The 12,753-nt window shown below is 38.2% G+C and overlaps 2 protein-coding genes across 9 annotated transcripts in view; one reads left to right on the top strand and one right to left on the bottom strand.

Moving 5' to 3' along the window:
* The window catches only part of zgc:162331 (uncharacterized protein LOC793007 homolog), a 39,691-nt gene extending 30,033 nt beyond the window's left edge, over window positions 1–9,658 (bottom strand). The window contains exons 1-2 of one of the 4 annotated variants that reach the window (XM_057854219.1): window positions 9,470–9,658; window positions 8,913–9,144 (exon numbers count right to left, since the gene is read on the bottom strand). The gene's annotated coding sequence lies outside the window, so the exon portion shown is untranslated. Of the gene's footprint in view, window positions 1–8,912; window positions 9,418–9,448 lie in introns of those variants that run through there. The other 3 variants (XM_057854218.1, XM_057854220.1, XM_057854221.1) reach the window with 3 other exon arrangements.
* The window catches only part of slc13a4 (solute carrier family 13 member 4), a 59,969-nt gene that overhangs the window by 36,390 nt on the left and 10,826 nt on the right, over window positions 1–12,753 (top strand). The window contains exons 1-2 of one of the 5 annotated variants that reach the window (XM_057854213.1): window positions 8,887–9,225; window positions 11,848–11,925. The exons of 1 other annotated variant lie outside the window; for it this stretch is intronic. In XM_057854213.1, the coding sequence (XP_057710196.1) occupies window positions 9,103–9,225; window positions 11,848–11,925 (201 nt within the window). In that variant the 5' untranslated portion in view covers window positions 8,887–9,102. Of the gene's footprint in view, window positions 1–8,886; window positions 9,226–11,847; window positions 11,926–12,753 lie in introns of those variants that run through there. 3 more of the 5 variants (XM_057854212.1, XM_057854215.1, XM_057854214.1) reach the window with 3 other exon arrangements.

The raw sequence follows: 12,753 nt of genomic DNA, 5'->3' as shown, positions 1-12,753 counted from the left end.
TTAAAACCCCTCTTCATGTTTTCGTTTTAATAAAATTTGTAAAATTTTCAAACAAAAGTAGAGTTAATATAATAATAAGAAGAATAAAAATAACAATAATAAGAATAGAGTGACCAAAGTCTGAGTAAGTTGCCGGTTCAAGCCAGTTCACTTTGCATTGTTGTTTAACTGTGTGAGAATAGGGCCTTATTACTACAGACTGAAATGCTTTTCTTTTTGTGAACATTTTTTTTGGGGGGGGAGAGATAGCAATATTATTTTTGTTGTGCTTATACTTATGTTTGTTGTGAAGGAGTTGCCGACGCTTATGCCAATAAACGGCGCGGTCCAAAGAACACCTGTGTCCACTTGCCTTTATCACATATATATCTCTATACATATCTTACCCAATATACAACAAGAGACACATAATTGCCACTAAAAGAAAGAACACTTACAGAAATATGCGTGGAGCACAAAGAGCACAATGTAACAGCATAAACGTCTCACAACTACTAATTCTCCCACTAGTAGAAGGAATAACATTAGTATGGAATGGCGCTGCCCCTAGGCGGCCGGTGGCATTCTCTTCACTCTTAATGTCCATAAACGGCGTCATTGTAATCTGTTTGAGGCAATGCGTGAGCAGGTCATTCAGTGCATGCGTTAATTGCGTCAAATATTTTAACGTGATTAATTTAAAAAATTAATTAACGCCCGTTAACGCGATGATTTTGACAGCCCTAGTTTTTTTTTCCTCTTCGTTGGGCATTTTATGGCTGGTGCGACTTATACTCAGGTGCGACTTATAGTCCGAAAAATACGGTACATGGAATGACATTTTTTGGCCATTCACTGCCCCCCACCAATCTCCACCTATGATCCAATTCTTTTTGAATGATCGCTGCCAACTCTCCCATTCACGTCTATCGCCGTCAACGGCGGCAAATGCTCAGGTGGACCATAAACGTGATCTTGTTGATGCTTTCCCAGACAGAATGTCCACCTGAACGCATGAATCATTGATACACGTGGGACCAAAAATAGGAAGAGGCGAGAAGACTGAAAAAGAAAGATCACAAGAAGGATGAAAACATCGTTCAGTAAAGTATTTGAGGAGTGTTCAACCTGTGTGCAGACAAATGCAAAGTGAGCAAATTATGATGACCCTAATCCATAACGCGGCCGTCTTTGAACACATCAAACGCTGTTATGTAATATGAAACGACACACACACACACGCGCTTGAATTCAGACTTTCTTTTTCGTGTGTGTCTTCATAATCCGTCTGAGTCTGTCTCATCTCCTTCTCTTGGCTCACACACATTGAAACGGCAACCAATCACAAGCGGATTTTAAGGGGGGGCCAGGGGCCCAGGACCCCCTGGTGGCCGAAAAGTGGCATTGCATGTAATTGACTTTCCTATATTTATATACAAGTTGTAAAGCAATAAAACTGCAACAAATGAATGAAATGGACAAAAAAACCCAACCTATTTTTATAATGGGTCGAAATTATTTTTCGAGCACCTCAGACAGTCATTTGCTTTGCATATAATTTTGAAAAAAAAATATATATATTAGGGCTGTCAAACGATTAAAATTTTTAATCGAGTTAATTAAAGCTTAAAAATTAATTAATCGTAATTAATCGCAATTCAAACCATTTATAAAATATGCCATATTTTTCTGTAAATTATTGTTGAAATTGAAAGATTAGACACAAGACGGATATATACATTCAACATACGGTACATAAGTACTATATTTGTTTATTATAACAATAAATCTACAAGATGGCATTAACATTATTAACATTCTCTTAAAGCGATCCATGAATAGAAAGACTTGTAGTTCTTAAAAGATAAATGTTAGTACAAGTTTTAGAAATGTTATATTAATACCCCTTTCATTGTTTTCGTTTTATTAAAAATTGTAAAATTTTCAATCAAAAAATAACTAGTAGCTCGCCTTTGTTGATGTCAATAATTACACCATGCTCACTCATGGTACTAACCCATAAAATCAGTCGCACCCAAGCACCAGCAGAGGGTGCCAAACATCAAAAAACAAGTAACAAGCGGACGTTACACTGTACTGTCATTTTAATCTGTTTGAGCGGGGCATGTGCGTTAATTGCGTCAAATATTTTAACGCGATTAATTTAAAAAATTAATTACCGCCCGTTAACGCGATAATTTTGACAGCCCTAATATATATTAGAAAAACTTTTTTTATGATTTTTTCTTTGATTGAAAAAAAAATATATATATATATATATATATATATATATATATATATTTTTTTTTTTTTTTTTTTTTTTTTTGGATTGAATCAACTTTTGGGGGGGATTGAATGATTTAGACACAAATGTCCTAATCATAATATGGCCTAAACACAAAAAGGATTGCTTCAATCAAAGAAAACTTTTTCAATGAAAAATTAAGTGTTCAAATGCAAATTTTTCAGTCTCAAATATTTTTTTGCATTCAAAAACTTTTTTCTGTGATTATATACATTTTTTAATTGAAGTGATTTTTCTTTTTGAAAATCTATGTATTTTTTGAACAACTTATTTTTTGATTGAATAATGAAGAGAAAAATGTCCTAGCCAAAATGTGGCCCATTACATTACTTCAATCAAAAAGTTGCTTCGATAAAAAAAAAAAAACTTCAATCAAAAATAAATAAAATAAAAATGAATCAAAGAAAAATTGCTTTCACATGCATTTTTTTTTTTTTTTTTTGTTTCAAATTTATTTTTGCATTCAAACACATTTTTTTTATTTGGGTTGAAAATAAACATTTTGATTGAAGCAACTTTTTTTGATGGAATAATAAAGACCAAAATCTACCTCCATATGGCTCCGCCCAGCGGATACAATTTTCGACTGGGGTACCTACATTGGCACGACACCAGCAGGCGTACCGAATTCAATGACGATCTTGGCGAAAAGTATTGCCTAAGGAGCCTGATTTAGAATTCCCCTCAAGAATGATGGGAAACAAAAAACGCTCATTGTCAACGTATTATTTTAAATATTCTTGTAAGTTAATTTTATTGCTGACACTACGTTTTGGGGTCATCAACATATTGTGCCCCCCCCGCCCCAAAAGTCAAACTCCGCCTATGCAACCAATGTAGCTACAACATGTAAATGGGGTGGAAAAAGAAGAAACAAAGAGAAAAATAAATTAATACTGTTACACCCCAGCTTTGGAGAGCCATCTTTTATGAAAAATTAACTTGCCAGCCCCTAGTCAAATTTGGATTGCATGTTAATCGCCGTCAATGAAACAATGATCACTCAACACCACCCATTCCAGTTCAAATGGATTTGGGAAATCTATACTTGTCAATGTCAGTAAATAATAATACTGTAATTTTCGGACTTTAAAAAGCACCTGACTATAAGACGCCACCCACCAAATTTGACAAAAAAACAGTATTTGTTCATAGATAAGCTGCATATTTACACCAAAATATATTAACCGGTAACACTTTATTTGACAGCGACATCATAAGACTGTCATAAGACCAAATGAACGACCATGAAGCTTTGAACCAATTGGCCGCAATGCTAAATTGCTTCAAGAAGCTTCATTTGTCCCTCACTGCCCCCTTGAGGGAGACAGTCACCCTCTTCTACCACCTGCTGTCAACACTGTTGTCGTCTAACATGCCTCCTAGCATGCATTGCAACCAGGGCCGGCCCAGGCCATTTGGGGGCCCTAAGCAAAATAATGCCAAGGGGCCCATATTTTTCGTCACAGTGTACTGTGAAACCCATACATGCAATCCAACCTATACGTCCATATTTTGTATATTAATCAGCTTTTTCGTTTCTCTGCTCCAGAAGGATAAATTCTCTTCGACATATTCGTGCATCTATTTTCCAAGCAAGTTTGAGCACCAATCATTGTAAAGCAGGTTCAACGTCACTCCCCAGGTTGCCAGATTGTAATGTCAAGAAAATGGATGTTTGCACCGATAAACGGCAATGCACGACACATTATTCACGATGCTCTATTAACAACGTATAACATGAGGTTGCCAGATTGGGGGCTCTTAGTGGTCAGGGGCCCTAAGCAGCTGCATAGTTTGCGTATAGGCCGGCCTTGATTGCAGCGCTACACATGTAAATCAGAAAATCAAAATTTATGTTCTGTGCTAATTATTTAGTTACTGTTGCAGTTGTTTCAATAATTAATCAAACAAAGAATAGGTATTGTTTCTCGTAGTTACTGTTTGACTGTTTGTATTATTCTAACACACCCAAAAAAAAAATAGCACTCATACCATAGTTTAAGAAAAAGAAGCAGAATATAGGGCATAAGAGATACATGATGCCTTCTTATCACGGAAGCCCAACGTGTGCGTCACGCAACTGACCCAGCAAGATTGACACTGACAAGCCCACGTCTGCACCACCAAGTCCCGCCATCAGTTCTCCCGGACAAATGGCGGGACGCCCTGTCCCAACATAAGGAACACCGGAGAATGCCCGATATCCAACTGATAACACGACTGATAAGTCTCCAAGAGCTCCTTTGACACTGGGTTGGCAAAATCCAAATCTCTAGTTGCCCTGACAACAGTAACTCAAGAATCCTCCTGTCCAATCCACAAACAGACTAAAATCTTAAACAACGCCCAAACACACCCTTCTTCAGCCCACAGGCCACCCCGCAAGAACCTTTAAAAAGACTCAAGGCTTAACTAATCATTGTCATTTTTTCTCGGGACCTTTTGTTAACTTGTTATATGGGGACCCTGAATCCTCGCCTGGGTCCCTCTGTGCTGTATGATCACTGTCGTCCTGAATAAATTGTCAACTTGTGCTTGGAAGCCTTTTTTCCAGCTTTAAAAATGGAGTCAGTTGTTACCAATTCGCCCTCGACTGGTAATTGGCGGTGCTTTCAACTCTTCACCGTAGTGAAGCGTGGACCGGCGATTCACGTTGGCTCGTTGTCGTCGGCTGGCTCGGTCCGTCCGATGCCCTCCACAGGAAGGCGGCGGCGCGCATTAAAAACACCGAGAGGCGTGGGACGGCGCCTTATGGGTACTTTTATCAACAAAAACAAAATGTGGGGGACACACTAACTGCGTACTTTTTCCACCCTCGACTCTCTCACGCCCTCTCGCTCGACCACTTTCTTCCTCGCTGCTCATTCTGACACTGCCGGTCAAAGCAACAGCGGCCCCTTGGGGGTGCCGGTAACATAGTACAAGGGATTGAGACTAAGGTGAACGCGCAGAGTTTGACCTTTTGGCTGGGTTGTCGAGATCTCACCGGTCTGGCTAAAGGGTCAGATTCCTTCACTAGTTATGGTATTTGCTACCACTTTATTTGACAGTGGCGCCATAAAACTGTCATAAAACCATCAGAATTATGACATGACAATGCCATGAGCATTAATGAATGCTTATGACAGATATCATTTTGTCTCATCCGGCAAATTATCTCACCTTTGAATTGATTTGAGCCGTCATAATTATTCCATGACACTATCATGGGTCTTAATGAATGCATATGACAGACTAGCGGTTTATAGTCTGAAAAGTATGGTAATACTACTTCTGAGAATTTTTGCTTCAAATGTAAGCGTCAAATCCCCTGCAGCTTTGATGTAAAATTCTCGCAACATTTGAGCAAATCCGCCAGACGCAAACATTGAAAAGCGAGCTTTCGGCCTCCCCTGCAGCTCTGCTGAGCTGCCGTTGCGGTGGGCACAGCAGCATTGATGTGACCTCCAATTTGAGGTCACTTTTTCTGCAAGTATATTTACATTTCAGGTCTTTGGCTAAGCCATAATTCCAATGCTTTGCTTTGATGTAATCCCACATTAAACCAAATGTGAAAGGAAAAAGGCCAAATAAAATCACTTGATGATAAACCAATGGGCAGGAGATTGTGTTACAGTAACTGTTTAGGATGAGTTACAACGCCATCTTGTGGACGATTGGCTCTTACAGCTTTTTATTGGGCTTTTCAGTAAATTTAGCCTCGTGTTCTTTGAGTATCCAACTAATACTCAAATATTTGAGCACCTCATATCGGATAATCCTTTTTATCCAGTCAGCAGCAGCAGTCAAGTAATTGTTTGTTTTTATGGGGAAATCACAGTTAATCCTTATTAAAACAACATAGTTGCTTATTTGGTTATTTCTTGTTCGTCGTTGCTGATTCACGTGCAAAGAATTTCTCACATGTGAGTTGTTGGAAATTGAAATGGGGGGTGGGGGGATCTTATAATTTATTATTCGCATTAAATATTTGGATAATAGGTTGAATTGAGTAAAATAGTTAGCATTTTTTACTTCTTTGATTTAAAAAAAAAAAGCCATATTGACCATCAAATTAAAAATACATTATATATTTGGCGGAAAACACTCAGGTGACTTGAAGTTCCGCTCTGAGACCCCCAATTTGGCCAACTTTCAAAATTGTCTGATATGCATGTGTGATACATCATTCATTCATTCATTCATTTTCCATGCCGCTTTTCCTCACGAGGGTCGCGGAGGTGCTGGAGCCTATCCCAGCCAACTACGGGCAGTAGGCAGGGGACACCCTGAACTGGTTGCCAGCCAATCGCAGGGCACAAGGAGACATACAACATCATTGGAAAGCTTAAAATCTCAATTTTCTGGGGGAAAAAATTTTTGAACAGGAGGGCATTTCTAAAAAAATTGATTTTTTTTTTTAAAAAAACAGCAAAACCCTATCTGGAGGTGAGAGCTCGCGAGAGCAGAATTAAAGACGCCATGACTTTAACGAGATATTATCACGTACTTGTTTCGATCCAAAAACTCAATGTAGCATCTATCACTGAGTGTCAAGACACAGCTGTGAATGGCCATAGCTGGATTTTGGGGGGATTTTATGGATGAAACATGGTAATATAACAAGGGTCGCGATGCAGAAATGGCAGACATCAGGGAGTGGTCGAGATGTTTTTTTTCATATATTTACCTTTTAAACGTTGTTTTTCAATTTTTCTTGTTTGGATAAATTATTTATCATCTAACATTTCGGAGAAAATGCGACAGTAACAAAAAAAAAATACAATTAAGCGATAGTTATGAGGTAGATATCTGTGACTTTTTTACAGACACCATTTTTTTCATTGTGACGTAATTTGTTTAAAAGTTTAAAATACGCGAGTGAATAAGTTTTTTAAGTCTTTTTATTTATTTATTTATTTTTTAAACGAAATATTAGACATCAATTCATGATTCTAAGCTAAAAATGACAGACATTTTGAATAACAAATATAATTAATTACCTACGTTTTATGGATAGGTTGAAACAAAAGCGATTGCGTGAAGTCTGTAAACAGGGGGTTTTGAGGGTAAAATGGAAAAATTTAAAAATAGTTCGGGGCATAGGCGGAGTTTGACTGTTGGGGCGGGGGGGCACAACATGTTGACCTCAAAACGCAGTGTCAGCAATAAAATTAACTTACAAGAATATTTAGAATAATAAGTTGACAATGAGCGTTTTTTGTTTCCCATCATTCTTGAGGGGAATTCTAAATCAGGCTGCTTAGGTAATAATTTTGCCAAGATCGTCTACTAAATATGGAACGGTGTTGTGCCAATGTAGTTACCCCAGTCAAAAATTGTATCCCCTGGGCGGAACCATATGTAGGTAGATTTGTGTCTTTATTATTCAATAAAAAAAAAGTTGCTGCAATAAAAAAAAGTTGCTGCAATCAAAATATATATTTTAAATTTAAAAAAAAAAGTGTTTGAATGCAAAAATAAATTTGAAACTTAAAAAAAATGCATGTGAAAGCTATTTTTCTTTGATCTTTTTGGGGGATTTTTTTTTTTTTTTTTTTTTTTTTTGGATTGAAGTAATGCTTGTATGTGTTTGGGCCACATTTGGCTTTATTATTCAATCCAAAAAAATGTATTTAAAAGAAAAAAATCACTTCAATCAAAAAAAGAAAAAAATTAATCATAGGAAATGTTTTTGAATGCGAAAAAATATTTGAGATTGAAAAAGTTTGATTGAAGCAATCCTTTTTGGGTTTGGGCCATATTATCAGTAGGACATTTGTTTCTAAATCATTCAATCCCCCCAAAAAGTTGCTTCAATCAAAAAAAACATCTTCAATCAAAGAAAAAACTAATTTGAAAAATAGAATTGCCCTCCCCTGTTTTTTTGAAAATTATATGCAAAGCAAATGGCCATCTAAGTTGCTGGTCACATGATCTGTTCGAAAAAATAATTTTGACTCATTATAAAAATATATATTTTTTTCATTTCATTCATTTTTTTGTTGCAGTTTTATTGCTTTACAACTTTTATATATTTAGGAAAGTCAATTTCATGCAATGACTTTTTGGCCACCGGGGGGGCCTGGCCCCCCAGCCCCCCCTCTTAAAATCCGCTTATGGTTCGGGGGCTGAATATGCCATGAATTTGCTATAGCAGCATGTAGATATTTCGTTCTTTCAAACACAAAAATTATTTTGGCTTATTATTGAGCAGTTAATTTTAAAGAAGGATGCAAGAGGAGAAACTGCTTTTTCAGTCTTATCTGTGTTTTCCGCCATATATAAATGTAGCTGTCTACAATTGAAATGTGACTCTATTGCTCCTCTGGAGGGAGTTGTAGGATAAGCTAATGTAAAGCAGAAGAAGTATACGTGTACTGTATTTGTAAGTCTGTTTTTCAAAAGCTTTAGATAAGTAATTATTCATTTGATACTAAATAATATTTAACAATGACCAATCAGTTATTTCAATATTTCACAATTTTCCAAGATCCTGAAAGCTTTGCGGTCTCCTTCACACAATGTCACGCCCTTATGCAAAGTCCTCAAATCTGATTGGCTCACGCTCAAGTAGGAGGCGGTACGAAACGATGCTTAATTAACATACCTAAGCAGAGCCATAAATTAGCCCGTGGTGCCTCACCTGCCGCTTCAGACAGGAACCAGGAGAAGACGTTTGTCACCCAAATACACTCGACCACCTCACTCATGTGTAAAAGTGAGACAAATCTTGCTTTAGCTTCGGTTCGGTGCTGACTGGAGACTCCTATTCACCTCCCCCCCTCCTTTGGTGACGGTGCCGGTTCTGTTGAGTCCAGAGCCCAGGGTCATCCATGAGGCTGGAGGCTGCAGCCAGGATGGATCTGTTTAGGAAGCTGTGGAGGGCGAGGAATCTGATCGTGGTGATTTTCATCCCACTCTCCCTCTTGCCACTTCCTCTCGTCCACCCCACCAGCGTAAGTCAGAATAATTTGACGCAGAATGTAAAGTTCTGTTATGTCTATTTGTATGAAAAAATGTTTCTCACTGTATATTATTCTGGTAGCAAAGTCAAGTCAACTGGAAAATGTAGTTCATTTACAACTGTAATACTCCATGGAACAAAAAAACATGTTTTATCGACTTAATTAGTCACTATAACATTCAAGAAATCCAATTACTACTAGAAAAAACACTTACATAACCTCCAGTTTCTCTTACCGAAGCTCCTTTTTTGATCGCTGCAGCCCACTGATGGGATTTTCTAACGCGTACTTGTGTGTGAATCAATCAAAAGACCCTATTGTTGTGTTAAATGCTCATCCAGATCTACACGGAGATGTCGCGTCATGTTGATGACATGGAGACCAGTGGTAGAAGCATAAACGTCTCATTCATGTGTGAAGAAAAAATTGCGGACAGAGTGGGAAAAAAAGAAAATCTTTGAAATGTAAAAATTGCTGAGAGAACAAGAGGATTATCACAAATCCATTGCGTTGGGGGTTGTTACTTGGCTCGCAAAGTCATATAGAAGTGGAACCGAGAAATGAAACGCTGGATAAAATGACAAAGTCAGGGAGAAAAATTCGGAACTTACGACAGCCAAACTTTTTCGGGTTACGATTTAGTTTTAGTCAAAACATTTTGACTGAAATGTTTCATTTTTGTCGTATGAATCGCTTTGTCAGTTAATCAGAATTGCAGAAGATTTAGTCACCTAAAATAAAAAGTAGATTCATGATGCGTACTAGGGGTGTGACAAAATATTGAAATGGTGATATATCGTGATACTTTGTATCCCAAAAGGTTATGCTCCTGCCAAGAATCGAGATATTTCTAAAAAGGTGTCAATGTCTAAAAAAAAATTTTTTTTTTTTTTTTAAATGAACCAACAAGTTGCGACCAAAATCTTCCACCATCATAGTGTCTTAGTCAGGCAGCGTTGACGGTGCACGACGCCGAATCCATTTAAACTGGGAACCAGGGCCGGCCCAGCCTATACGGAGACTATGCAGCTGCTTAGGGCCCCTTACCACTAGGGGGCCTCCAATTTGGCAATTGTTTAATTAATATTCTATTTTATTTACTACAGTTTGCTTCATTTGACTGTTGTGAGTTTTGATACTTGATTGCAAGCTTAAAAAAATAAAAATCCTTCCTTCTTTCTTTCCTCTTTTAGAAAAAGGTTTGGCGCTATCTACTGTAAGTTCTGACAACCATTTGGGATGAGAAGTTTGACGAATGTAGTGCAACAAAATCTGATTAACATTCAAAATATGGACGTATGGTTTGGATTGCATGTATGGGTTTCACAGTACACTGTGACGAAATGGTGGGCAAAAAAATATGGGCTCCTTTGCATTATTTTGCTTAGGGCCCCCAAATGGCCTGCTGGGAACGTTCGTTCATTCGAAACCAGAGCATTCACAGTCTTTCCCACTGATTTTCAGGGCATTTACAGGTCATTTCCTGTTGAGTTTGAGTCACTGCCTATTCATTTGGGTGATTCCCAGGCCACATCCTGTTCTGTAACTCAAAATAAACACAAAGTGACCCGTAAAAAACCCCAAAATCAACAGGATGTAACTGAAAATCAACAGGTAAATGACCTTAAATAGCCCAAAATTACCTCATTGCCTGGCTTTGGCTGCCACTGACGGCCATAGACGTTCAATCCGTTTGAAGTGGGAGGGATGGCAGCGAATGAACATTCGTTCATTCGCTGCCATCCCTCCCACTTCAAATGGATTGAATGTCTACTAGTGATAAACTCATTCCAATACACAGTAGAAGCTTGTTTTTCTGTTCATTAGTTGTTTGTAGAATATTCTAGAATGATTTCCTGACCAATGTATCGATAATCGTTGTATCGCCATATCGTCAGATCATCGTCATCGTGAGCTTTGTATCGCAAATCGTATCGTACCCAATCCTAATGTGTACGATTCGACTTACGGTTAGTTTAATCCAATCATTTTCGACAAGATTTAGTTTTCGTTGTAATTTTATCATTTGAATTGTGTCGTTATAGCCTGCAGTAGTTTTACTTCACTACATTTTTCGTTCAGAGTGGCGTTCACGTGCTTACAAGCACGCCGCCAGCCAATGGCCACTCTCCTTGCTGTTATGTCAGCGGCGGCGCATGTTTGGCACGGCACGCCGCCGGCCCAGGATGAGGCCGAGCCGCGGCCAAAGTGCCAAAACATCAACACAAAGAAAAAATAATCCCGGTGATGAAGTTACATAATCCTGTACCACCACCAATAGCACGAGGGGTCGGCGTCCCGCTGGCTTCTTACGACACTGGCGACCGCAGACCGTTTCAGGAATGTGACATTGTGTGTGTTCGGAACAACTGATCCAAGTTAAAGTGAAGCTCGCTCGCTAATTAACACGTTTTTTAATGTTTGTTTGCGTGTTCGCTAGCACAGCGACACGACAAACTAATTAGCAATTCATTAAATATAATATTCCGAAAAAGTATACATTTATGTCATTTTTGTTGTGCCAATTGTTGATTGGTTCAGGAAATGCAGCCATGTCACCTAATTTGCCTTTCGGTTTCTTTGTTTAAATGCCACTAATCATTATTTCCTTAGCCGACCACTGATAACAGAGTTGATGAGCTGATCAATTGGCAGCACCGAGGTGGCTACAGATCTAACTCCAGTTCCATTGTAAGCCCCCCTATCAGTTGAAAGTGATTATTGCATCAGCGCTCGTTGCTTACACTGCACTTTACCTTGCAAAATGACACGGACTGAGAAGTCAGCAAGGCGTTTGATGGTCAATAATCAATAATACGTGATTGCTGAAACAGGCAATCCTCCCCTCCATGTTGACTTATTTTATCTGTGCATCTGTGTGAATTTTTAGTGTCGATTCAGCAAGACTCCAGCTGTTCACAAGTAAACAGGACTTGCAACGAGGGCTGCCGCAAATGATCATTCTGATAGTGAATCGCCACTGTAAATTGTCTTATTTTGATGAATTAGAAAAATAATCAACATATATTCGTCAGGCATTGTTCAATGTTTTACTTGAAATTAGGGTTGTTCCGATCATGTTTTTTTGCTCCCGATCCGATCGTTTTAGTTTGAGTATCTGCCGATCCCGATATTTCCCGATCCCATTGCTTTTTTTTGCTCCCGATTTAATTCCAATCATCCCCCATAATTTTTCCCGATCATATACATTTTGGCAATGCATTAAGAAAAAAATGAATAAAACTCGGACGAATATATACATTCAACATACAGTAGATAAGTACTGTATTTGTTTATTATGACAATAAATCCTCAAGATGGCATTTACATTACACAAACATTCTTTCTGTGAAAGGGATCCGCGGATAGAAAGACTTGTGACTTTGTATATTGTGACTAAATATTGCCATCTAGTGTATTTGTTGAGCTTTCAGTAAATGATACTGTAGCCATGCCCAAATGCATGATGGGAAGTGGAACCATAACTGTGTGTACTGCTACCAATTGATATATCTTCTC

This window comes from Corythoichthys intestinalis, chromosome 13 (genome assembly GCF_030265065.1).
Source record: "Corythoichthys intestinalis isolate RoL2023-P3 chromosome 13, ASM3026506v1, whole genome shotgun sequence".
Taxonomy (NCBI): Eukaryota; Metazoa; Chordata; class Actinopteri; order Syngnathiformes; family Syngnathidae; genus Corythoichthys; species Corythoichthys intestinalis.
Note: the sequence above shows the minus strand (reverse complement) of the source record. Positions and strands in the feature narration are given on the sequence as shown.